Source organism: Zerene cesonia, chromosome 10, assembly GCF_012273895.1.
Source record: "Zerene cesonia ecotype Mississippi chromosome 10, Zerene_cesonia_1.1, whole genome shotgun sequence".
NCBI lineage: Eukaryota > Metazoa > Arthropoda > Insecta > Lepidoptera > Pieridae > Zerene > Zerene cesonia.
The window spans coordinates 2,621,914-2,649,060 of record NC_052111.1 but is presented as its reverse complement, the minus strand read 5'-3'; the positions used below and the strand labels follow the sequence as shown (position 1 = coordinate 2,649,060).

At 31.9% G+C, this 27,147-nt stretch overlaps 1 protein-coding gene across 1 annotated transcript in view; it reads left to right on the top strand.

The window, feature by feature from the left end:
• Window positions 1-1,487: 1,487 nt before the first annotated feature.
• LOC119829271 overlaps window positions 1,488-27,147 on the top strand; it is a 33,204-nt gene continuing 7,544 nt past the window's right edge. The window contains exons 1-4 of the mRNA XM_038351699.1: window positions 1,488-1,758; window positions 24,544-24,665; window positions 24,938-26,558; window positions 26,928-27,147. Of these exons, the coding sequence (XP_038207627.1) occupies window positions 24,578-24,665; window positions 24,938-26,558; window positions 26,928-27,147 (1,929 nt within the window). The 5' untranslated portion in view covers window positions 1,488-1,758; window positions 24,544-24,577. The remainder of the gene's footprint in view (window positions 1,759-24,543; window positions 24,666-24,937; window positions 26,559-26,927) is intronic.

Sequence of the window (27,147 nt, the reverse complement as noted above, 5' to 3'; positions counted from 1 at the left end):
CATTACCAATCAGGTATCAATATTTTGTAGTATTTATAAAACATTGCAAAGTCGCATTAATAGCTTGAAAAAACCACAGATCAACCATCAGTAGGTACACCAATAAGTACATAAATAGATTTTATTTCTACTCAAATTTATCCAACTTCTATAACATGTTTTATCATTTATGACCATTATCAGCTACATAATACCATAACCCAAAAAAAAATCACATTGCAATTTATACAATGCTTTGACCTACATACGGTAATGTAGTGTGGTGACGGGTTTAGATAACGCTACTGATAACACTAACCGATATGTTTATACATTAAATGTGATAAGGATTTGTCAATAAACCGTTTAAATCCACATCATGAAAGATTTATAGAATAAACATGCATTTACAATTTTATTTGTAGATACTGGACAAGCATTCATGCATCTCGAGAGCAAAATATTCTTTAGATAAAAATTGATAGTGGATAAAGATATAGCTCACAAAATTATCACAAATACCTCAACAAACAATTTGACAATGGTTGATTTTTTAGCATTTTTGTACAGAATAGGAGTGATATTTATCGTTATTTAAATTGTCATTTTGAAGTTTTTAATTATAGTCACTAATGTTATTGGTGTGTGCTTTTAAAATCAAATGGACAGCCATCACAGGTTCTTTAATAGCATTTATTTTTATTAAATTGTTAACATTAAATCTGCCATAAAGATATATACCATTACGTTCAAGTTTGTTTGAAAGGTCATTGTTCGCCTTTGAAAACACATTATTATTATAGGCGTTACCATCGACGTGTATACGCATCAATGTGCAATGCATATGCTAAGAACAATGACGTCACAATAAAGATTTGCGTCGATGCACATGTGCAAGTAAGAAAAGTGCACTCACCACACGCATTGTCGCTTAAATAGTATGCAGTTCTGAGTACGCTTTGTATAGCGCTGTAGGTAGACATTTATTTAAACGTAGCGTGGAGATTCTTAAAAATAATTGGGCATTTTGTGAAATGAGCCTACTTATGTATAGTAAGAACTTTTTAAACCAAGTACAGCTATGTCAAAACGATTGCCAACGAATGTAGGTAGTCGACATTTAAAATATAATTACCAGAGCATTAAAAAGTTCCTGTCTGTCTGAGGTTTTATAATATTATCCTTTTTGTTGAAATAATATTTTATTACTTGCAGTTGACTTTTAATCAACACATAAATATTATTATATAGGCAAAATTACTCCTTCGATTAACAATAATCTATTTCACCCTTAAGTCCTGCTTGACTATATTTAACTATACTATTTCAATTATTCTGACTTGTAATTCATCATCAAAAGTCTTTGAAGCTCCCGATTCGACACGTCGCAAGTATCAGGGCTGTGAACTAAAAGTTCGGAAGCATTAATCCACCCTAGTATGAGCTCAAAGCTTCATTGTAGTGAACGAATGACGGCGAAACAAACGCCTGCTAGCCGTAAGCAGCGAGTGGCGACCGACTGAGTTCAGTCGGAAACGAACGATCGAACCATACTTACGTCTCATTCACACGGCGCACGTGATTAAAGTTGTTACTTGTTCCCTTCGTCACACGTTTTGTCATCAATGAAGTGGTTATACGAATTTTAAAAAAGAAATTGTTGAATAAAAAACTAACGGAAAGTGTACGATTATTGATATTCTGTGGACTTTTGTATCCCAGCAACAGTATTGTTTGTGAACGAAGGATGTGCCGGTGCACTAATTGCTGTTAGCGGAGGTAAGTGAAGTTTATTTCTGTTTGCATATCCAAGTGTTTTTCAAATAAACTACAATGAACTCTCGCTCGTTATTTATGGCGTAGTCTATATGGAAAATGTAAGAAATTATGTGTTATTTTTATATTAGCTTCATTATAACGCGTACAAGTTGTGAACCTATTATTTATTCTTTGATCCATGTTTAACGCACAAAAAAGCTTCGCATGTTATAACTATAGCCGATAGCGCCCCCATCCACCACTGAACCTGTTCCTTGTCAGATGATAGTTTGTTATTATTTTTTTGCCGCGACTGAACAAGAACTTCTGTATCGACTTAATTATTAATTACCGTTGCACTTTAAAGGCTTTGAAATAGATCTCATACAGGAAGAGGAAATATGTGCAATTTACTAGACGTAGTGAGAACATTAACATTGATAGTTATAAGGTATAGTTAATAAAGCATATTTTTTAATGTATAAAATATATGTATTATATGTATATGCTATTATATATACTCATGTATTTGAAGAGTTGGTAGCTTTTGCGTGGTAAAGAAATAAAATATAGCATGGGACTTGAAGCAGAATGCGTTGCGTTATGCCTGACTGCAATCACAACGGTCATAGTAAAATTCGTTAATATTTATTAGATCTTTGGAAAGATAACCCCCCACCTTTTATAACTTCCGTATGTCATTGGAATATTAAAAGTAATAGGTAGGGCTTCAGTTACTTGCCAATTTAGAAAAAAAACAAAAAACTTAGTGTAGGTATCTTGTTAGTACCTACTAACATTAAAGTATCTTTTAGGTATGTTATTTATTTTGTAACAATCTTCTTCGACCTTTGGTATCTGCACAACGTTTTTATATATTCAATAATTAAGGGTTTTTACAAACTATTGCAAAAACCTAATAAAAATGGTACTCATATTAATTTTGATTCTAGCACAAATTAAATCTCATGCTTTATCATTCCTATCCGTCCATAAGAATGCTGTAATTTAAATTGACTGTATTTTTAGTATACGATTAATTCCAAATATGTATCTGGAAATTTTCTCCCATAGTATATCACGGCATCTTATCATCGCAAGGAATATCGCCACTCACGGATCAATTAAAATTTTAATGCAATCTTCCCTTCATCTTGTCAAAGATAAACTACTGATTTAATAGAATAACATAAAAGTAAGCATCCAGTGAAAGCTTTTTACTAAATTTAATGTAAATAAATTATTAGTACCAAACAATCTATATACTTAAAATGGTTCATTTTTAAACCAAATTAAAAAGTCAAACGTATACTACCGGAATTATTATTAACTTTAGCGGTATTTAACATTATCTATGACCAATATTTAAGTACCCTATTTGTGGACTGTTATTTATGATAACACTTTCTGAGCAATATTTCACCAAGTTCGAGTATTTACTAAGACAGCAAGGGAAATAATAAATAAAGGGTATTTTGACGTATCTATCCTCTCACGGAATGATAAGAGGAGGCAATGTCCTGATGACATCTACTGTAAGGAATCAAATAAATTCAGGTTAATTTATTAATTAAACCTCGTACCGCAACGCTTTCAAAAATGTCTATACCTACATATTTTTGACAATGTTTCTTAAAGTTACATACCTTTATCTACGTTAAAAAATAATTATCTACAATATGAGACTGCACAGCCGCGAACAATAATAATTGCAAAAGTATTTGTGGCGGTAAAGTGATATAACAGTGCTAACACATTTTTAAAACGAATTACAGTTAAATGACTAATTTCGATACATATTGTCACGTACGGCAATGAACAACCGTTTAACAATTACTTAGATAACAAATGCTCACTACTAGATTCGCTCTATTTACTACAAATCCCATGTAATTTACTCTACAACAATAACAGTATCGGTCGTCTATTATTTTACAATAATGCAGTGAACATAATCAATAATCTATGTGCAGTTATATAACTGGACAGTCGTGTAAGTAATTAGAATGGGGCAATCGACGCGCCCAGCGAAATTTGCGTAGTACTCTAGCAATTTCCGCGTTTCCCCTTGTCGCTTACGGACAGAATACAAACTGTCAGGATCGGCAGTAAGACAAAGAGAAGGGCTGATTTATGCTACTTTCTCGAGAGCGCGCTTTGATAACCCAGCACAATGACGCTTTTTGGCGGGAAACAGTAATATTACACATATTTTGTAAGACAGATATCACCACGAAGACCTTTAAAAATGTTAGCAGAAAGTTTATCAATAATGTAATTTGCAAATGCATTGCTCAAACATTTCATTTATTTACACTGGTAACCTAATATTGCTTGTTTACCCTTGCTACTACTCCAGAACGTATAATTTATAAAATATTTAAATGAATACAAATACAATTAATAAACTTACAGAATAATAAGATGGGTGTATTTGTTTCATTTCCCCATAGTAGTGGTGTTTGAACAAAAACTGCCGAGTGCACCTGGCCGGGGTCGGCAGTTATAAATATTGTGCTAATTCACTGGGTCTGTTTGCTGACCGGGTTGCGGTTCGTTGCCTCAATGGGAACAAACGCTACCTGGATTTACTTTGTGCTATAATTAAATTTTCACAAGCACTTGGCGTTTGGAGATTTTACGACAAAAATAATTAATTAACGTACTAAATACGCCTGTGATGATAGAAAAATGTTTACTTCTTAATATATTTCAATTTACATTAATACCATGTTTTATATGTTTACACTGAGCGTGTGTGCTACTAAACTAATTTTTATTGAAGTATTTAGCAGCAACTTTTTACTAATTTTTTACTAATATTCAAATTTAAATTTTATGTCCGAATAAAAAAATCAATGAATAATCCAAAAATATAAATAATTATTCTAGCAAAAAGTTAAAAGATACCTTAACTTCCTGAAACATTATTTGAATTTTAGGTCGACATAGAAACAAAGCGACCCGTATTTAAGAACCAAAATAGTCGCTAAAAGATTGGTCATAAATATCTCGCAACCTAGATACCTGTTAGGTACTTAGCAGCATTACATACTACGATGTCACATTTGGCGCAACTAGAGCCCATGCTTGCGACACCTGCAAAAATGAATACGTAAGCAAAGCGAAGTTCTTCGATTTCTTTAACTATCGTATAATATTACCTCTATGCTAATGATACTTTTTAAATGATAATTCGTGATGACTCTAAAGACTATACTTCCGTCGCATTCACTTTAATACAATGTGTGTATATAAAAAATTCTTATGCAGTTGTTCACAAAGTTGCCTTACTCCTCCGAAGCGGCGGGAGTGAAATGTTTACATACCGGGAGGTCTGAGAATCGGCACAAACATTTATTTTTTCATACCCCTAAAATCTAAATGATAGAAGTAAGGCAGAACAGCGGGTCAGCTAGTAAATATATAATAAATGAAATATTTTAAACCTGCCTTTAATATTCTATACTAGGTACCTACCTAGATTTCTACATTTTACATGCAAATATAATTATTGTATCAAAGGATATTTGCCCTTAAATTGTTGAGAATTTTGTTAAAATAAAAATGCATAAACCTTCATATAATAAACCTAGATTTATGAAAAGCCCTAATGGGTGACCCATAAATCACTCACACTTGGAAGACACGTCTTCTTGTTTGCTTTGACCAGAAAAAGTTCTAGGAACCGCTTTTAGGACACGATTCGCCTTAACCATTAACATTTGTAGAATATATTATTACGGCTAAGTGTCTAGTTGATGTTCCTATATGGTACTCGAATGAACAGAATTAGTGCAAATTTTTCAATCTTAATTACACCTTCATGTCCAACTTCGGTGGTCTTGTCTCCAGTTTTGTAGAAACACAGCAATTGCATCATTGTAAAATAGATCTACGTATTAGGTAATAGAGCAGATTTCACAATGTCGTGTATAGACAAGAGCGTCAGGAGCAGTGAACTTTGTTGAGTTTCCTTCCCCACACCTGAGGTTCAGTCACATATACATTAGTTCCGTGCGTTTATAGCCGAGATAGGAATCACGCTATTATGACACATGGTATCATTTAAAAGAAATGATTTTATGGGAATCTCGAAGTGGGGTAGAGATGAGAACTTAATTGTTACTTTATATTCGTAAAAATAAATTAATCCATTGTTAAAAATTATGTAATCTCGCATTCAGGTTGCTTGTTACCTAATTAATTGTCTTTTCATTATATTTTTATACGTCTGCAACATTAGATTTTAAATGACTTTGTTAAAATCGCTTTGATGGTCTATTGAGAAAATTGAATTTAAAACTATTGAAGCTCTTTAAAGTCTTTTTATGGTTGATTCTTTGTATTCGGTCGAGTGGCCGTCGTGGTCACGCTTTGTGTTGTTACTTGAAAAGGTTAAAGTATCCACCATTTCCTTTCTAGATGGTTTTGTTTTATGAAGCTGATATAATACCGCTATGTTATTTAATTTCATTGGGGAACTCATCAAACTTTGATAGCTAGATAATCTGTGATCGTATCTCCGTTTGAAATTATTATTGTTTTAAAATTAAAACGGCCGAATTAGACTTTTAACTCTGATGAAAATAAAGTAGTTGGTATATTATGGATTATGGCAACTATGGCCTTTTAATAATTTGAATAGTATTAAAGCCCTCTATAATTTTACATAATTGAAAATAGTGTTGCAGTAGACGTCCCTTTAAATAAATTTCATTCTCAATTTATAATCACAGGAATCTATTTTGATCTCAGTATGACATGAACCCTACGGAGTGAAGGCTCCCGACATGATGGTTCGCTGCACTCAACAAATTAGTTACCCTTTTCTGTGATTGCACAATTTATATTTAACCATTAACCAATTCACCTAAGTAGTTAGTTAGTTAGTAGTTTTATAGATTTTTAAGTGTCTATCGAATTTTTCAAATACCTCGAGATGTATCATGGATGTTATTTGAACTAGTAATTTTTAAACATATTTCATGATTAATCATCTGAGTCATTTAACTTGGAAAACGATTTTATAGCAATACACGATAAAACCTTATATTGTATATTACTGTTTATTTTATATGAATAACTTCTGAAATCGTTAAAGGAAATTACGCAAGTTGTCTTGTCGCATTTATTCGTCCCTCTTGCTTGTGCTATGGCAGGATATGTAATACAGTTGTATTTCTATTTTCTACATCTATACATATTTTTTTTTATAATTAATTACAATTGTGTGAAATTTGTTAATATTTTTAGGTTCATTAACTTAAATTCATTGAAGTCATTAACTAAATATCTCAATCACTTTATCCAATATTTCAATTTGAACCGAAATGCGTTCTTGAAAAATTATATAAGCAGCATTAATAACCATATTAAATAAAGTTCGATACTCCATTTCTCCTTTATGATTAAAATAAAAATGGACCGCTACAATACAACATAGATACTTAATAACAAACTGCATATTTCAAGCTTGTTTGATTCATCTTCAGTCGTTTTATAATCTACGTTTAAATATCTAAATAAGATAAAAAGAAAACAATAATATAATGAATAACAATGTACATGTTTTTATCATTTCACGCATTTCAAACGTTACGTATGATTTACCGAATTAACAAATACTCATCATAATTTTAATTGGGTCATATCAACGATGAAAACATTAAACAACGCATCATAAATTGCGGAGTCGTTTCGATAATCGAAAACGATGTCAATGCAGTCTGCGAGAGCCCATAAACAGTTTATTCACAATAAACATTCCCGCATCCAAATATAAAACGAATTATAATATAATTGGTCACGCACACATAAACCTGAAAAGGTATGATAGGCATACAACCTTGAGAGGTCAAGGACCGCTGTCTACGACATGCTCTTCGACATATTGATAGACCCCGATTTGTTCAGTCGTGTATAAACGAAGGCTTCATTGCGTGCCGTAAAAATATTTATCCATAACTGTCTTATACTTAAAGCGCTTTTACTAATTTTATTTGTGGAACAATCTACCCGGTATTGATCACTTATCCGTAACATTAAATTATTTGTCTTTCATTACAAGACGTCCATATTTTTTTATGGATTAAAAGTAGCACAGTAAATGGGTATAATTCTTTATATATAGTTTAAAACAATTGTGCTCCGGTCTATTCAAATGAATTATAAAAATCTTTTGAAATCAACTTGAAACATGTCAAAGGTGATTAATCAATCAGACCCTCGTTAATCTGACTCTCGATATTGCTCAAGAGGCATGTACTTCGATGTAAGGTGAGTTAAAAGGAAACTCGTATATATAGACGTAACTTTAGGAAATATACTATTTCCAGACTAGAAACGTGGAGCAGGTGTCAAAACATCGCCGCCTGGAGCTTTCGAATCCGACATTTATTTTAAGACAAGTCCATTAAAAATATTCCATCCACAATATAATGGATACATAAAAAAAAAATTAACGTGATAGGTACTACTAAAATTGAATAATCTATTACAGTCTTTTTTCAGTATGATTTTGAAAAGTTTTTGACGGGCGAATGATTTTAACGTAAGAAATATTTCTAAAGATATTACCTAAAAAACGATCATTTCTCTTGAACGCAATTTATTACATTGCTGTTAAGAGGCAGTCTTGTAATGCCGTTTCGACTTTTTTTTGAACAGGTTTTGCATTTGAAATATATAAAGGTGTGGATATAGTCAATAGCCATGTCATAATATAGCACGCAATATATTTCCAAGAGATATAAAGTTGCTCACCTTCTCTGTTAAACGTTTATCAATTAGGCAAGCTAATCGGTTCAAATGGATCGTTAAAAGTTCCTTCTGCAATGAAAGGTGTCTATCATCTTGTCATTCATACATTAACTAATCGGTTAACATATTACCATCACAATTAAGGTACTATTATAAATTATTAAAATTCGAAATATTTTTACTGTTATGTTTATATCAATAATGTGTTAGCAATAATTAACTTTAAATCGTTAATGTGTAAAAGAGCGTGTCTTTCTGAAGTGTGCATTGACAGATTAAAATGATGAAAATCCTTTAGGCCACCCTTTGTGCCGTCTCTCTTAAAGAAAATCCAGATAATTCCGGGATATCGTCCATCGTCATTAGCTTTCTTAATTCAAATCAAATCAAAATCTTAAGTCAAATTTCACCCTGAATCAGTTCAGTGGATTAGGCAAGAAGAGGTAGACAGACAGAGTTTCTTTCGTAAGCGGGGACTACGTTTTAAATTTTATAATTGAACTGGTCTATTATAATTATTTACACACATTATACCGAGTAAGCATAGACCCTGGAAAAATAGGTCAGCCTGGTACTTAAAACTACGTGTTACAGCATTACATCAGTGTTTCATTACAATGTAATGTTCACCTAAAATAGACCTGCGTCATATCTCTTGTAAGACGAATGTAATTAATTATGTATCTTTAAGAAATTTAACTAGACAACCCATTAACCATTAAAATTGAAAATCTTCGGCCATAATCATCTTATGATTTATGTACAACTAACTCGCTGTATTGAAAGGTAAAATTGTACTAATCAATACCGAATTACAAGAATCAAGTCTTGAATTAAATATCTATACTAGGAATTTTTATACGTGTATAACTTAAAAAAAGCATGACTGTATCATTACCTGCGTAGAAGCGATGTGTTTTGTCCGACTTGATACGGCTTCGAGCGGAAATTACGTCAGGTGTCCAAGTCGCAAAGTCTAAGCTTATTTTGCAATAAAAGTTGTCATTGTTACCGGCGCCGCTTACACAGGCTCAATGATATTTATAGAGTAAAGGCTGAATGGGCGGGTGAGCCCAGTCGATGGATATAATCAGATTCCCATCCGTTCCCCTGACCTGCCGGAAGTGTCCCAGCTCAAGCGGGAGTATAACTTGATGAACCTTCATTTTCGCTTCATGCATGTTTCCATATTGCTTCCCTTTTCAAATTACTCCATACGATCCGTATAAGTAAAGCAGATACATTGTATTTATTAGAAATCGTTCATTACATGAAATTTTTTGGATTATTATGTTATGTAAAACTATATGTTTTTACTTTTCTGATTTAATATTCTTTTAAAATCATTATTCTAATTTAAATTCAATTTATAAATACATAAATATATTTAATAAACCTCGCTTTATCGATGGAATCAACTGAAGTGTCACTTTTATATACAGTATTAGGAAATTATTTAATCCCGGCGATCCCGATCCTAATCAGAAAAAATAAGATATTGTGAGATGAAATCAAAATATGAACACGTTACTTTATATTTATCTAAAATCCTAAAAAGAAATAACAGTCTGAAAATGATAAAATGTTAAAAAATATAAAGAATCGCTAATAACATGGTTAGTAGTTCGTAAGTCACGTTCTTAGTTTGTGCATACAAAGATTCTAAGAAGAGTTCAAATTATTAAGAAAACAATAAATCCGTTATGGTATTGCTTGAACGCTTTGAACACGATATGTTTATCGTATTGTATACTTTCTCACGAAACTAACTTATACAATGCCAGGTGGCTGATTGTTTATAGAATAATACAAATATGATGGACGCTATTAATTGTTTGGTTTCAGACATGCAAATTGCATGCAATGGAGAGACCTAGAATAGTTTGTTTGACAACAATCTTGGGTAATTTAATGCATATAGCTACTTACTTAGTGATATATTGTATAATATATAAACTATGAATGCCATTTTATTTTCTGCACTTTCAGTTAGGGACTGCTAAGTAGTTTTTTTACGTGAATTAAATTTGTTAATTACAATTATTCGAATTAAACTAATTCTACACAGCTTAAAGCTTTTGGACGATCTTTAGCTTCATTAAGCCTAAGGAGGAGATTTTAAACGAAAATAACTATTGAGCGTTAGAAATTCAAAAAATGTTTCTCACGATTGGCTTTTCCACAACGTTACCGCAGGAGATCAAACTCCACCTAGGCGTTATAATCTAATTCTTAAATCGAATTCGTTCATGTGTAAGGATTAAGGAATCTTTCCTCGATATAACATTTTATTCCGTAATTTTACACTTCTGATTTCGAACAATCCAATGCTGGTCTTCATTGCGTGTTACGTTTTCAAACGATTGACAAGATGCAATGTATGTTCTAACATTAATAATTTTCCAACAGACATTGGCCGTCTAGGCCGCGATGTCGTCAAATAACTTCAGTTGATTCCAATCTTTTGATCGAAGTGAACGTCCGCTAGTGATCATTTTCAACTTTTAAAATAAATTGATGAGTGAGAATTGTCTCAAAACACTTAACAGTGTAGTGATAATACATTGAGTGATGCGTGCGTGTATTTAGTGTTAATTACCGTTCCCGAGGAAAACATTTTAACATATTTGAAGGTAGGATGCGTTGTAATATTTCGTTTTAAGAATAATATAAGATTAATTATTAGATACATACGATTGAAAATATAAATGATAGTTCTCTCAAATTAACTTAATACATAATTTACGAAATAAATTTTAGAGCAATTTCATATATTCGATTCGTTTTCTGTCACAAAACAACATTTTTTTGCATTTATAATGAAGATAATTATAGCTACCGTAACATAAAAACTATATTCTAAGGGTACTTCCTTAATTAAATTAGCTGTAATGAGTGGACAATAATTTAACTAATAATAAAATAATAAACTCTCAGTATTCATAATGAATTAGTAATATTTTCATTAACTTCTTTCATTTCCATTTGCTAATAAAGTAGGTTAAATAGTGAAGGTTAAAGCTGGTGTAAGTGAGGATTAACATAAAGGAAAATCAGCCTATTAGCGTACCGTCTCGGAGGGATTGAAACTCGTTTAAATATGCTAGTGCGCACCGCGAGATTCGAAGGTATCACTTTCATTTGATTGGAATGAAAGCTTAAAATTCTCAATAAGACATAAATTCTCCATGACATTGTTAAATCTCCAATTGAGAAATTTTAGGCCGAGAGGCTAGGCGTTGCTACGGTTAGGCAAGAAACGCAGGTTCGAATCCTGCCTCGTGATCAAACTTTTTCTATTCTTTCAAAATTTCTCATTTATAAAGCATTTCAATGCTATAAAACTAAAAATTAAATCTCCAATTGTCAAACCTTATGATCTTCCTTTTAAACACATTTACGAAAATTATTATTCCATATCTGTTATTATCAAAACCTATACAGGCTATAATTTACAAAACAACGTCAAAAATCGGTGTCAATCAAACTCTTGAGTCTTGACACATGGCTAATCGTGAATCATAATAAAACAATGCGGTTGTCCGTTGGTACACATAATACGAATTCAATTTAATATTTATAGGAAATGGAAATCTTGGGAACGAACGATTTAATAAAACCACAACCAAATCCATGCTCAACTGTTATTTTTAATTGTACTGCATTCAATTTTAGTCGTACGCATAGGAATAAAATTTCGTAATTATCGATAACTGGCATCTGGGTAACTGGGTAATTTACAAAAATTAACAGATTATCAAAAAAAGATGTATGTTGCCGTGTTAGAAAATCTTTGAAAGCATACATATTTGTTAATTAGTAGGTAACTACAGAAACAAAATATATAATAATAAAATATATAGTAATTACTATAGGTAGTTCTTACTTGCTACATTAATTTGAAACTTAACTCGAATCTAATTGTTTCTTTTTCTGTTAAGAATAAAATATAATTTAACATGTTTAAAACATTATGAAAATGTATCTAAGTACATAAATAAATCGCTGCACTTATTGCGATGTTTCCATTACCTTCGGCAGCCAAATATTACATTGTTCATAATCTCCATAGTTACGGCAGCATAACATGTAATGAATAAATTGATTACAGCTAGTTTTTGCATTCCAGTGCACTTTATTACTTGTACCACTATTGACTACAATTCTTTTCAATGAAATAACAAGAGCATAAAATTTAAGAATTTACCGATCATAATAACACGCACTAATAATTCCTCTTCTATGATTCTTGTTAATGAATTAAAGCATGAGTGCTTTCTAAGCGGTTACAACCAATCAACGTCCGTGTACATATCGCATAAAAAGAAATTACTATATAATTAGCAGGCAAGTAATAGCAATATTAATTAAAATAAACTACAAAGTTATTTCACGATATCGCAAGTTTGCCTTGGTTCCGGCCCATTGAATAAGCCGGCGACAATCCTTGACAAATATTTTACGCTTTATTATTGTCTGTCAAGCATAACACAGGACAAGTAAATGCGATTTAACGCGATCTTAGTAGTAGCGAAAATTGACCCTAAAGTGGACTACTAATCTTCGATTTGTTTAGTTTTGGTTCTACCATTTCTTTCTTACCATAGGAAACCGGTATAATAAAGTGAATCAGTCAAGATTTTTAAGGCCAGTTACAACAGGACTCGAACCCTTAGATATTGGTTCTCACCTAACTTTCTAACCGCTACCAAACCTGCTGAAAGTAACAAGACATTCAACATCATTAATAACGTTATATCACCTAATGACAAATTCTTGTCAATTGCCGTATAAATAAAGCATTATGCATAAACTTACTAATAAAACTGGCCTTGCGTGACCGGTGACGTCTGCCGGACTTCTTTTTTGATGTTTACATATTATACCACGTTTTTATATATGAAACTCGTTTTGCGGAAAAAATCTTGCAGTTTTCGCAATCAAGGTTCATCTCCAGCTAACAAGTTTAATCCTCCGTATTCAAATAGCTTTTTGCTTTGAGCGCGCGTATGCGAAGCCGAGATGACGGGCTATATTTTGCGGCTGCCGTTTTTCTTAAAACTACATCCTTATCGACCAGACGATAATATGACTAGAAAAAATACGAGTTGAAAGATACATATACCCATTAAAGCGTGAGTGAAACGGGTATTTTATTGCATATTTTTTACAGTGTTAATAATTTAAAAAGATCTAATAATTGGTCCTTGATTTTTGTCGAATATGCTGGATAATCAGAGAGTATTTACAAGGTATACAATATACATACAATGATAAATAACATATTATATAAATGGATTTTATGAACTTGGATTTTAAAAATATCAAGATCATTATATTTAATGAATTTCATAATTGTACGTAATCCAGTATGATACAAATACCAAATTTGTGGGCATGTTTAATACATAAAGTGTACAATGTTTAAATCATACGTCATTAAACTATCTCATAAATTTTATTACCATTACACTTAGGCGCCTAGTATGTATAGCTCTTATTGTATATGCATTTTAGTAATCGTGATATCAGAGTATTGAACTTTAATCGAAATGTAGCGAACGTTATCCAACTATTACATATTTATAACTTTCTCCAAGTATTACAGATCATTAGGCTCAAGTTTCCATTTTACAATATTAAATGGTTGTTATTTAATCGGTGACAGCAATTTTGTAGGCTTTCACAAACCGCATCTTGTTTGATAGTAAAAAGATACATCAATAAAATTTATTTCCTAGTTACTTAATGTTACTAGGAAATAAATTTCGATTTTTATCAATTCAATATTATTTTGTACTGTTTAACGTTATCAATCCATAGTTAATTTGAGTGAAAAATTTGATGACTAATCATATTTTTATACCTACGAATCGCCTACCTAATCGTACCTAGAAAAAAATTAAATTGTAAAAAGTATGGTCAAACTTATACCTATGTACTTACCACAGGTATAAGTTATAACAAATTAATTTAAACAAATTGATTTGGTGAACTATGAATAATACATATTAACTCAAAGGAGAATGACTGACGTAGTGCATATCAACGCACAGCCCAAACTACTGGGTAGTAGGCATCCGCTAAGAAAGGATTTTGATAAATTCTACCCCCCACGAGTATAAAATAGGCGATGAAAATTTTTAAGACCGCGCGGGTGAAGCTGCGTGCAACTGCTAGTGAATAATAAATACAGTATTGTAATCAGTAATAAGGGAACAGAAAGAGTCAATTTACCTCACAATACCACACGTCGGTAAGGGTATTGTTTGCAATATTTGCTTTCACTTTTCTTTTGGTCTTTCTTTCATATTTTCCTGCTTTGTGTTATAATATCGTAATTTTCTATTAGAGACTTCATTTTCTTAAGATATGATATAAGTACTCTTTATCATACCTAGCTTTAGATGGTATTGTAAAATAACAACTTAAATAATTAGATATAGTGTTGACAGTAATTGACTAATTAATATATAAGTAGTACATTATAAAATAACATTTTTCTATTAAGCATTTCGTAGCAAAAATATTTTTGTGGTTATGTTTGTGGGGGTTATGTTTTCAATCGCCTTTTAAGAGAGGAGGAGGTTATCACTACGACTCAATTTTTTGTGTTTGTTACATAACTTTAACTGGGTGAGCCGATTCATTCCTTTTTTAATTGAAGCTGATGTGTCCCATATAGTCTGATTTAAATAAGTCAAATTGTGACAATTGGAAAGCGATTTAATTTTTCAGTAAAAATAATCATTCAATATATTTTATCTACAATTATTCCTTGACGATTAAAACAGTTAAAGCCTAATAGCCATCCCTGAGCAAGTTCACACAATTACACGGAGTTTTTTATAAAAATAAAAGGATGTCTTAACCAGGTGGAAATTCCAAATCCGCGTCTATGATCGCCTTCACAAAAAACCGTGCTTGATAAAAACTACAGCTACATACTACAACAGCATACAGCGATTAAATATACAATTAATATTCCTACTGCGTCTACAGCTATGTGGCCAGGTGGTCTAGCAGTTGTCGAAATAGTTGCTGAAACCAGTTACTCTAAGAATGTTGACACTTGTACAAATTAAAATGAGCCTGTTTATTTTGTATCTTTAATTCGAATACGTTATATATGTATACAGGCATTGGGCGATATCGACGTTTATTTTATAAAGCTGAAAATGTTCTTTATTTGCTGGAACGCTCCTCAGGAACTACGGGACATATCTCATTAAATCTTTCACCGTTGGACATATCCCTGAGTGCTATAAGCTACATAAGTTACACGAGCGAAACCGGGGCAGAACACTAGTTTTTTGTATTAGGATTTATGAAGTAATTGTAAGGTAAATATCAGGCTCCATTAGTATATAATAGATATTTCATGTTTTGTGCGTATAGAGCAAATATTAGAAAACATTGTTTCTATTATCTTTTCAATAATCCTACAAAGTACGCAGGTCGGATTTTCTCATTAATTTCGTTGCTGACTCTTCAAACGTTTATTATTTTGTGGCTCGTTTACAATTTGTCAAAGCTTGCAGGTTGAAATAATTATGCTGAGTTATTGTTCTTGTTTGGAATGTGGAGTATTTACTATTGCTATGCAATGCAAATTAATTAATGATATTTTTATCAGTATAGATAAAAATGTTATATATTCAGGTAAATAACTAAAATTGTATATTATTTAAAGATTGCAAAGTACAATTTTGTATTAATAATAAGGTAACTTAGAATATTAGAATAAGATAAATAACATATCTATGTTGCAAGATGTTACTTCGAAACCTGAATAATATGTAACAGCAGTAATTTCCTTAATTCTTATTACACTTACATTGAAAATCTTTTGTGTTGCAAATGACCATATTTACAGAGAAGTTTCTCGATCAAGGAACAAAGCGGCTAGTGAATATTTCATGTTCTTGTCTTGTGCGACGATTTCCCGACTCAAAAGTTATTTACCAAACAAAAACTTTACGAAACAATGAATATTCATTATTATTTTGCTTGTCAAGACATTATTCTTTTTGTTATACTAACTAGATTTTAACTGTAGAATTATCTAAGCCATGACACCGGTGTTTTTCGACAAAAGTTAAACTTTCCCTATAGGAATTTACTATCATAAATAATCCGGCTTTCAATTTAATTACTGTTATATCACGATTTTGTATCAAATTAGTATATAAAGCAATTTATAAGCTAAATAGTTGTATAATGTTTACGAGAATATTTTGAAAATTCGTGGCATGATAATAGGCAGCCATATTAAATATTTCACAATAAGGCAGTAAACGTGTTATAAACATCATTTATTAATAAAATAAATATGTTTATTATTATGAGAATTGCGTCACCAGCTGACTAAACATTATTCTGTTTTGTCAAATTTCTATCTATACTAATATTATAAAGCTGTAGTGTGTAGTTTGTTTGTTTGAATGCACTAATCTCAGGAACTACTGGTCCGATTTGAAAAAATCTTTCATTGTTAGATAGTCCATTTAATGAGGAAGGCTATAGGCTATATATGTACCGCGGGGCGGACCGCTAGTAAAAAATAAGGGCTGACCTGGTCTCATAAGTGTTCGTCGTAAGTACTTAGCGTTCCTATGTTATCGATTTCTTTATCAACTCTTAGCATAAAATAGCCGACAATGTCATGACTAGCAAAAGCCTAGGTCGTAAACTTTTTTATTTAAAAACTTTTCGGCCCGAAAACTATCCTCATGGAGCTATAAAATTCGTTTTACGAGTATTGGTTTTTATGTCACAATACGTGTACAGAACTGGATTATTTATATAGTGATCGTTGTGATACCTACTAAAATATGTTAACAACAATAGTATGGAATACATGACACAGTGTAAATTGGCTAGCTGATGTCTTCATTTAAAAAAAAAATAATAAAGAAATAGAGACGGCAACACATCTTCAGCGATCTCTATACTGTATGTCTATGGTTGCCTTACAACAAGGCGATCCACATGCTCGTTTGCCCATTCCTATAAAAAACATAATAAACTAGTTCTGGTTGCTTCGTAAAATATAGACACATTAATTAAAATTATCAAATCAATATAATTTTATCCGACTGCAACAGAAGACAGTTGTGTATTTTTTTTTCTTAACCTATCAATACCTAAGCTGTATTATAATAGCAGGTCTAGTAATCTGATGTCATGATAGAGCTCAATGTATCATATATGTACCAATACAATAAATTGAAAAAGTTAGCAGTCTTTTTTATCCTTGTATGAGTACGTGAGTAAGGCTTATTTTAATAAATATTAATATGTTTCTCTGCTCGCGTGTGGTGTAGTTATCATACATGCACACATTTCTCATCTCTTTTATATATACGACACGAATAAAATTCAAATTTACTGTTTTCTTTAATACAAGTCTTGGCGGTTATGAATTGTCTAGAACCCTTTAATTTCCGAAGTTTTTTCTTTGGCCATTATGCCGACTGTATAGTTCGCTGAGGCTAAAGCACAATGCTAGTCCAAGTTTCAATAGAAATGCTGCCGCATCGGGCTGTAGGTAAAGAAAAAGTCCACGTGAAATCTCGCAAAGAGGCTTTATGGCTTGCCCATTCGGTAGTCTATTGAATTTACTTGTGAACGCTGAACTTTTTACACAGCGAAAACACTTAATTTTGTGTGCTATGAGTTTGAGGCACTATATTTTACATATACGTAATATAATTTATATGTGCTTCTTTTTCAATATATCCAGACTAATAAATAATAATTATTATTGTTCAACTACTCTTTAAAGTTTAAAGTATATGTACGTGGAGATAAAAATAAAAATAATACAACTATATACCTAGTAAACACATTCACTAAGACAAACCAATAAAACATGGGACAACAAAAGGTAATTATATTTTATCATCGTGTTAATACTTAGGTATATTAAATCGTAATTTATTAATTATTAATATGATGATACACATAACACAAGAATTATGTATAGTAGCATGCAGTCTTAAGGTATTTTATAATCAAATTAAATAAAAAATTAAACTCCCATAGTACGTATTCACCATTTAAAATTTCATAAAGATCATTTATGTAATCTGTACATTATTTATAAATTTTTCATATGGATCACCTTTTCAAGTAGGATGTGTTAAAATGTTCTTAATTTAAAATAAAATTCCGCTTCAATGACAAATAGAATATTAGGTACCTATAAGTTTGTTTTCATTTAAACCTGAGTGTTTAAACTTGTAAAGTAAATAAGTATCATAATTGTTATACATGTTTTTATATATTTTAATAACAATACGTTTTTTATTTGATTTATTTGTTAAACCCATGGATGCGTCATTGCTAATCTTAGCTAAGCACCAGAGTGACGCACCTTGACCTCCAAGTTGTCACGATTGTTATCTAAGCGAGCAAAAACACACCGTTAATTACTTCAAGTTATCTGACGTACAACCAAAGAATGATCTTAATTTAGTACGATCATCTAATTCAGAGATATCTCATCAGATTTCAGAGAAAAAAAGACAGACGGTTCCTGTTGATACGGACCTATATTTCGTGAAACTGTTACCTACTCATTATTATTAGAATCAGGCTTCGAGCTTTCTTAAGCTGCTAAAATAAGGTTAGAGAGAAAACCTACTGGAATTTAGTTAATTCTATTTGCTCATTTATTTGGAATTTGAAGTTTAAACAGATACATATTTTATAAAAACACAAATGTCTAAAACCTACGTTCGCTTCAAATCGCCGAACCAAAAAGTTATTATCTTGACTAAACAGTCACGGCTTAAGATTTTTTAATAAAAGAGGTAACTCCTCAATTTGCATGCTTATTAAATTACGGACGATGATTGTACGCAAAACGAGGTATCTATGCGGAAATGAAAAAATCTTTTATCTATGTTATAAGCCTCGACAAATGTAATAGGAAGAGGAAAAGGGTATTTATAATTTTCTTTTCGACGTGCCGGCGAAAGTTTTGCATATTCTATGAGCATAGCACACAATACATCGATTCCATGCATTAAACCATGAAGACGAGCCGATGTTAACGGATTAAGCGACCTGAATTCTGTAAGCGTTGTTTGCGTCGATTTTAAGTATACAGGTATTTTTCTTTAGATAATAGCACTAATTTATCAGCGTATTCTTTGTTTTTTAGTTTTGTCTTATTATCTAAAGCTATTATATTATAGAGCTATCATAAATCTATAATAATAAACTAGATATAGATATTATTGGCATTAGGTATAATCTGAAATATAAGTCACGTTATCTTAGATGAAGTATATACTTACTTAGTATAGTTAATACCTAGCTACACCTATATATAGTTATACGTACATTAACTTTTCTTTACCTTATCGGCGGTATCTATGAGAATCGGCCAACATCTATTTTTCATACCCCTAAATGATAAGAGTAAGGCAGAACAGCGTTTACCGGATGCAGCTAGTATATATATATTAAGATAATGTGTTTAGTATTTAGTTTGTTATTGTAATATTCATTGAGTCAATAATATAAAAAAGGACTTTCATATTGAGTCTTTAAATCTAAATCATTCAGTTGTACCCAAGTAAAGTGGAAAGAGTTAACCTAAATGAAGATTTTGTATCCGTACTAACGCATTTGTATTCAAAAACGTATTTACCGTGCGACATCAATATTGATCACATTTACCCGTGTTGCATACTCTAAATATAGAGGTTTCACTCGCAATACATTTAAGGAAAGTATCAAAAAAGTATCGCAATCTAAATTTATTCACGAATCTTCGATTAACATAATTAGTTTGAGTACTATTGTATTTTGTGCGTGAAAAGACAAATTATTTATAAGGGTTATCTGTTATATAACCAGTTGTTTCTAGATAAATCCCGAACGTTATAAGATTAAATATACTTTTACAGTAGCTATATTTTAACGTTAATATTTTCGCTAGAATAATATAATACTATAAAAATATATTTTACCTACTTTTACATAAATGTCATTTGTATTACTACATTGTACAAAACAAAGTCGCTTTCTCTGTCCCTATGTAGGATTTTGATGGTTCTTTTTAATAGATGTAATAGTTCAAGAGGAATGTCTATATGTATAACATCTATTAAGCTACTAATTTTAACGTGTGCAAAGCCGCGGTCAAAAGCTAGTATCATAAATCCATGTTTCACTTGCTATACGAGTACGTACTTCCGCTCGACATCATAACATAAGACTATCATATCAACCATTAGTTTAATAAAAACGATTATTCAAAGATATTTGTATCATACAAAAGGACATATGCATAATTTTTTGGACCGTCGCATGGAAAACTTACGGCAAATTTATTCATCTATTCACAAAAATAATATTACAATACAAGGAATAACATCCTTGGCGAGCACATATACGATTAAACGACTGGTAACTAGCCAAATTGAGTATATTTTCCAACCTTGTGCTGTCGGCTTATTTTGTTGTATAATATAATAAAGTAACTGCCTACTTACATTAAAATTAAAAAGAATGCATTTTAAGATCTACGCAATAAACAATGTCAACGATTTCCTTAAAACGTTACCAACTCATTAATTAAGGGTAACCTTAACCTGAACGATTTTAGTTTTTATTTTACTATTCACTGCTATGTAGCTATTTTTTTCCTTTCTTCATATAGATATCATAATTCAGTTACTAAATGCAGCTAAATGAACTAATAAATATGACTAATTCTCACGTTCCTATAATAAACCTTGGTCGTGGCTTAAAAAGAGTGAGGTATGATTGTTTATCTGCTAGTTGTGTCGTTGAGGTTTTACCCGCATAAATGCTGATACTGTGGACAGTGGAAATAACACATATTATTAAGGCTATATCAAAGAACTATAATGTCCTACCTCTGCAAATATGATTGCTTACCATCCGGCGAAACATTAATTTAGTTGCCCTCTCTAACAAGAAACGAAAGTATAAAATGAGCGGCAGACCAAGTAAACACGTCCTTTAAATAAACAGAAAAACAGACAGAATATCCATAAAGTTTGTTGTTGTGTAGTGTATAACAGACATGATGGACAGGTACCTTTATGTAAAGATTTTATATGTTTGTTTCATGTATAGATTTATATATTATTAACGTTTATATGTGATGTAAAGCAGTGGTGGCTCAGTGGTGAGGACCTCGGACTTCAAAATCGATAAGTCGGGGTTCGAGACCGGGCGAGCGCGCAGGAAATAAATTGATTTTTCACTTTATCTGCGCATGAAGATAACATCACCACTGCTTAAAACGGTGAAGGAAAACATCGTGAGGAAACCGGCATGTCCAAGAATTAAAAGTTCGACGGCATGTGACATCTGCCAACCCGCACTTGGCCAGCGTGGTGGATTATGGCCTGAACCCTCATAGGAGGCCCGTGTCCCAGCAGTGGGAACATATATATGGGCTGATGATGATGATGATGATGATGATGATATGTGATGTATGGCTTATGTATGTAGATAGTAGCGTGACAAACTATAATCCAGTAAAAGCACAATTCGATTACGCAAAGATAAGAAGAAGCTTCTATGCAATAACCTATACATTATCCAGTCTTGAAAAATTGCACCAACGGGTAAAAACATTGAACGATTTCATTTCATAAAAAGCATAACACAACACGAAGTTTAACCTGCAGCACTAAGTATTATGAACTGTGACCTGAATTTCAATTTTTACCATGTTTTTGTAAATTTTAATTTGAATCATTCAGAGTTTTATTTGAATTATTCCTTTTTGGATCTCAGTCCTTAAGTAGGATAAAGTAACCCTGGTTTTTGTTTATTCAAGTAATCCTTTTTTGTAGCTTTCATAATGAAAAAATTTAAATTTAATTGAAATTTTCCTTTAATAACTTGAATTCATAGCATTTCAAAAAATACAGTAAGTATTTAAGAAAACTGTACCGTTCTTTCAATATAGTAAATTGTAAAAATTTAACCAATTCACGAGGTACCTATTTCGTGAGTTTGCTTTAGTTAAATAAAACACAATATATATTAATAAATTACTTTAAAGCACAAACAAAAAAAAAATTGAACATTGTTTTCTATAAAACATCCATATTATATGTCATATTTTTTATGCAGTTATGTAGGTACCGCAATGTTTTCTGATTTTTTATCTATATTAATTATATCCCTAAGGTTATTATGAATAAATTATACGATATATTCAAATAATATTTATAATCAAGTAGCTTCATTGCCAGAAAATGTAATATGAATATTTTATTCATCATGCCTTATCATTATTTTACATGATGCTCTTATGTGTCATACAAGCTTAAGATAAGGGATTTATGCTGCATACGTAATACATATCATATCATTTACTTTGAATGAATACGTTCGGTATAAAAAATGTTTTGTACCTACTTATATTTCAAATTTACTGTACCAAATCGAATTCTAAGCCAATAAATGAAAATAGATGCATGCATTTTGATTTGAAAAATAGATAATATTCTCCGAGCCACATAAGCAAATGAACTTTAATGCGTGTTTGATTTACCACCACAAACATTTCCTAAGTGCTCTTTGAGACTTGTAAGTGCATTTTGTAATTCAAATTCCATTTGCAAATGGCTCTGTTGTACATGTAATGCTGTTTACGCAATTTGGCTTGTAAGTATTCACATAGGCTCTTCCGTTTGTCACTTCCTCGCTGTAAGAAACACAAGGAAACACCGTAATCCGCATACAAACAACCACTACTCCACCGTTTTCCTTATCGACCTTACCTTACCCAGACAATTAAGATATTATAAATGTTTTTTTAGAGGGCTTTCCGTTAGCCTGTTTAACATTAGATTTGCTTATGTAAAACACTACTCATAATAAAAATGATATCTTTTCATTAAAAGTATGTTACTTTATTATATTATAATATTAATTGTTGGCAAGAAAATTAAACGATACTCTGAAACATCGTTGACTTCTAAACGCGCCGCCAACGTCCTAAAGTCACAGAATATGCTAAGTTTGATACATTAAAGATACTTGTACGATACAATGAACTCAATTATGCAAATAATCAAAGTTGTTGATAATATTCTGCGACATAACACTCGATAACCCGAAGTCGAATATGCGCTAACGACATGCATCGCTACAATATTCATAAATTATTTATATTATGATATTGAGGGCGCAAGCCAAGGAAGCTGTAGATCAAAAGGTCGTTGATTCTATAGGTACCTATACAAGACCGGTCAGAACTTTTTTGTCACATTAAAAAGGGAAGGTTGGAATAAACGATCAAAACGTTTGCTCTCGAAGATGTTAAATATATATAAAAAAACTTCTACTTATCAATAATTACGTAGGCCTTTTAAATATTGTGTTGATTACATTTATATGCTATCCAAATTGATACCGATCGGATTTTAATAATGACCTATACATTCAGATTAACTGAAGAGAATGCCTTATGAAATAAACTTAAATGTTCTCTCAATTTTGGGTTTTATGCCCGATAAAGATATCGCAATAGAAACGGCGATTGCTAAGAAATGATTTGAATCGATTACACAATATAATCTGTTGTCACGAGCAAGGTTAAGCATTGTTACGTGATTGTATCGACGGTTCTCAATTCTTACGACAGAAAAAGTCGTATATTTAACGCACAATTATGTGTTTTGTTTAAATTTGTAGGCAAACGACATTCTTGCGAATAATTACATTGGAATCGATATTTTATTAAGGCCTTTATGAGTTTAATCATTAAGCATAAGATTTAGCATTGAACTGGACAAGTTTCGCTTAGCAATATATTTCGAAGCATTGTGAAATTCAACATTAGAAACCCACATACTGGTAGTTTAACAATGCCACCATTTTGTTTTCTATATAGGAGCTATATTTTACACCTACTGTAATAATAATCTAGTAGAAATTGTGAAATTTTATGTAGGGATTTTTGTGTCTAGGTAAATATTAAAACTGTATCCATATTTATTATGAATAGGTTACTTAACATTTGTCTTACTTTTGTTCCAGTGAAGTTTTATAATATGGTGTGATAATCTTCAATATGCGGTGGTTCAGAAAGGGTGAGCCGCCGCGGCTGCTTGCCGTATCGCCTGAAACGGAACCTAGATCAACGCGGCGCTCTAGAATAGGTACTATATTTGAATTTTCCCTATTCTAGAAATTTCCAAATTGTTTTTGATAGACTATATGTTGAGAAATTTTGAATTTTGAAAAAGTAAAAAAAGAAAAAGTAAAAACTAAAATTTAAGTTTATATGTTTCTTATTTACTTATACAAAGTTTTGGTTTGATTACCGATCGCAATTAACCGTTGCCTTGTAGGTTTAAGATTAAATAAATAATTTTAAATATTTACAACATGTTGTAACGTTTATATTTATGTATTTTTTCATTATTTACAGACATATCCCCGGTACGCTACTCAAATCGAAAAAGTAGTAGCAGTTCGGTGGAGACAAACTTCTACAATCTAAATGATCAAGTTATAATAGTAGAAAAATCGCCGCACCCATGTCACCGCAACGTAGAAACGCCAGTTACTCGGCGCATTTCATTGCAAAACAGTCCCACTTCACTACAAGAAAGTTGCAATTCTAGTCGTAAAAACCGCGGAGGCTCTTTAGAAAAAGAGTACATGGTTTTTAGAGAAAAACGAAATCCATTATTGGATAAAGTTAAGAACACGAAATTGTCCTGCTTTAAGTCAAATGGACCCTTTCGACATGGTGATGATGCTGCATCTACATCTGGTAGCGAATGTAGCGCTTTTGGGCATGTAGAAGATGTAACCCAATGTCGGTTTGCTGAGGCATATCCTGAAACTCATACTGAATTTGAAAATCACAATCCATGGGTAAAAATGCAGAATTACGACGACGAGGTCTTTTATGCCAAAAGCCCTGTCGAATGTAATTGGCGTGAGGGCAAATCGTTCACAAATCGTGGAACTAGATGCTATAGCTCAGGTTCAGAATGTGACCGCTATCATGTTATTCCAAAGACAGTTACAAAATTATCTAAATCTAGTGATCAAATTTTTAACGACGATTACGAGCCTTACGATAATGAATCAACAATTGCCATAAAATCTGAAAGAAAGACTGATAAATTTAAGAGTAAAGATGATAAAGATACTATTGGACCGAGTTCATGTTTATCTGCGAAATTGCGAGCGATGTCCGATAGGTATTTGAAATCATCCACAAATAAATTTCTATCAAAACTTTATCGACAGAATGGGGAAGATGAAGAAGGGGCAAGTAGTGCAAATGAAAATAGAACGAAGTCAAGTTGTACAAATGCGAAAAGTCGTAAAAAACGAGGTGGTGTTAAAGCGAAACTAAGAAGTTTCTCGTATGGCGCGTTACCTGGTTTAGATGAATTCCAAAAGGGTCAAAACTCTGTTTTTCATGACGACGTCTTCAATATTTCTTGTGATGATGAAAATGTGTTGATCCACGATTGCGAAGATGCAGACTCTGGTATATTGGTCAATGAATCCGCTGCATCCTCAATATTTGATAATGACAGAATATCAACACGCTGTGAAAGTTCCGCATCACAAACAAATTACCAAATACCATCTCACAGTAGAAGTGTATCGGGTGATCAAAGTTACGCGAAAGCTAGGGTTTCACATAGAAGGAGTAGGGAGAGAAATGAATTTCCCAAGCCGAGACCAAGGAATTCCCAAAGAGCATTATCATTAGACCGTAAAGAAATATTAAGGCGAATGCCAAAGAACTGTGATAATGACGAGCCGCAGTATCTTCAGTTAACCGAAAAACAAAAAATGCGGCAAAGGGATGCTAGTCAGGGCGATTGTGGTATTCCACCGATCCCCCCGTGTCGTAAGCCAGTTAAAACTTCTAACAAATTGCAAGCGGAATTTAAAGTTGTTAAAATAATGAGAAATAGCCCTACTGATGAATTAGGAATATTTATAGCGAAAACGAAACTTTCCGATGAGGGGCACGTAGGCTATTTAGTAGCACATGTCGTTCCAGGAGGTTTGGCTGCGAAGTAAGTTCTATCTCTAATTTTATTTAAATGTCATTATAATTAGTACTTATATTAAATATCAATATCATGATAATTAACAAACTAAGTAGATGATATTTTAAATCCAGGTTTTTTGATCAAAGTTAATTGTTAAATTTTTTTATAACATATGAAGTTCTTAATTTTGAGGTTCATTACTGTTAATTTTATTATAAACTATATACGACGAATATGTCATCGCGAAGTTTATATGGTCACTAGTTACAGTTCACATAGACCAATAATGAATAAATAATTTAAAATTGTATTTTACCTTACTATTACGTTTTGGAAACTGCATTAATATTTGTTAAGTAACATAGTTATTTATTTTTTGATTTTTGTTTTCAGAGAAGGCTCGTTACGTATCGGTGATGAATTGCTTAACGTCAATGGTAGGAGACTGAGAGATCTAACTATGTCTGAAGCCAAAGATGCATTGCGTTCTGGAGCATCCGAAATAGACATTGTTATCTGTAGACAAAGGGAAAAAACATCAGTTGAAGCGCGTCAACGGGAGCCTCCACATCGAAGTACCCTACTGATGCGCGAGAGTTCAGTCGACTATGAA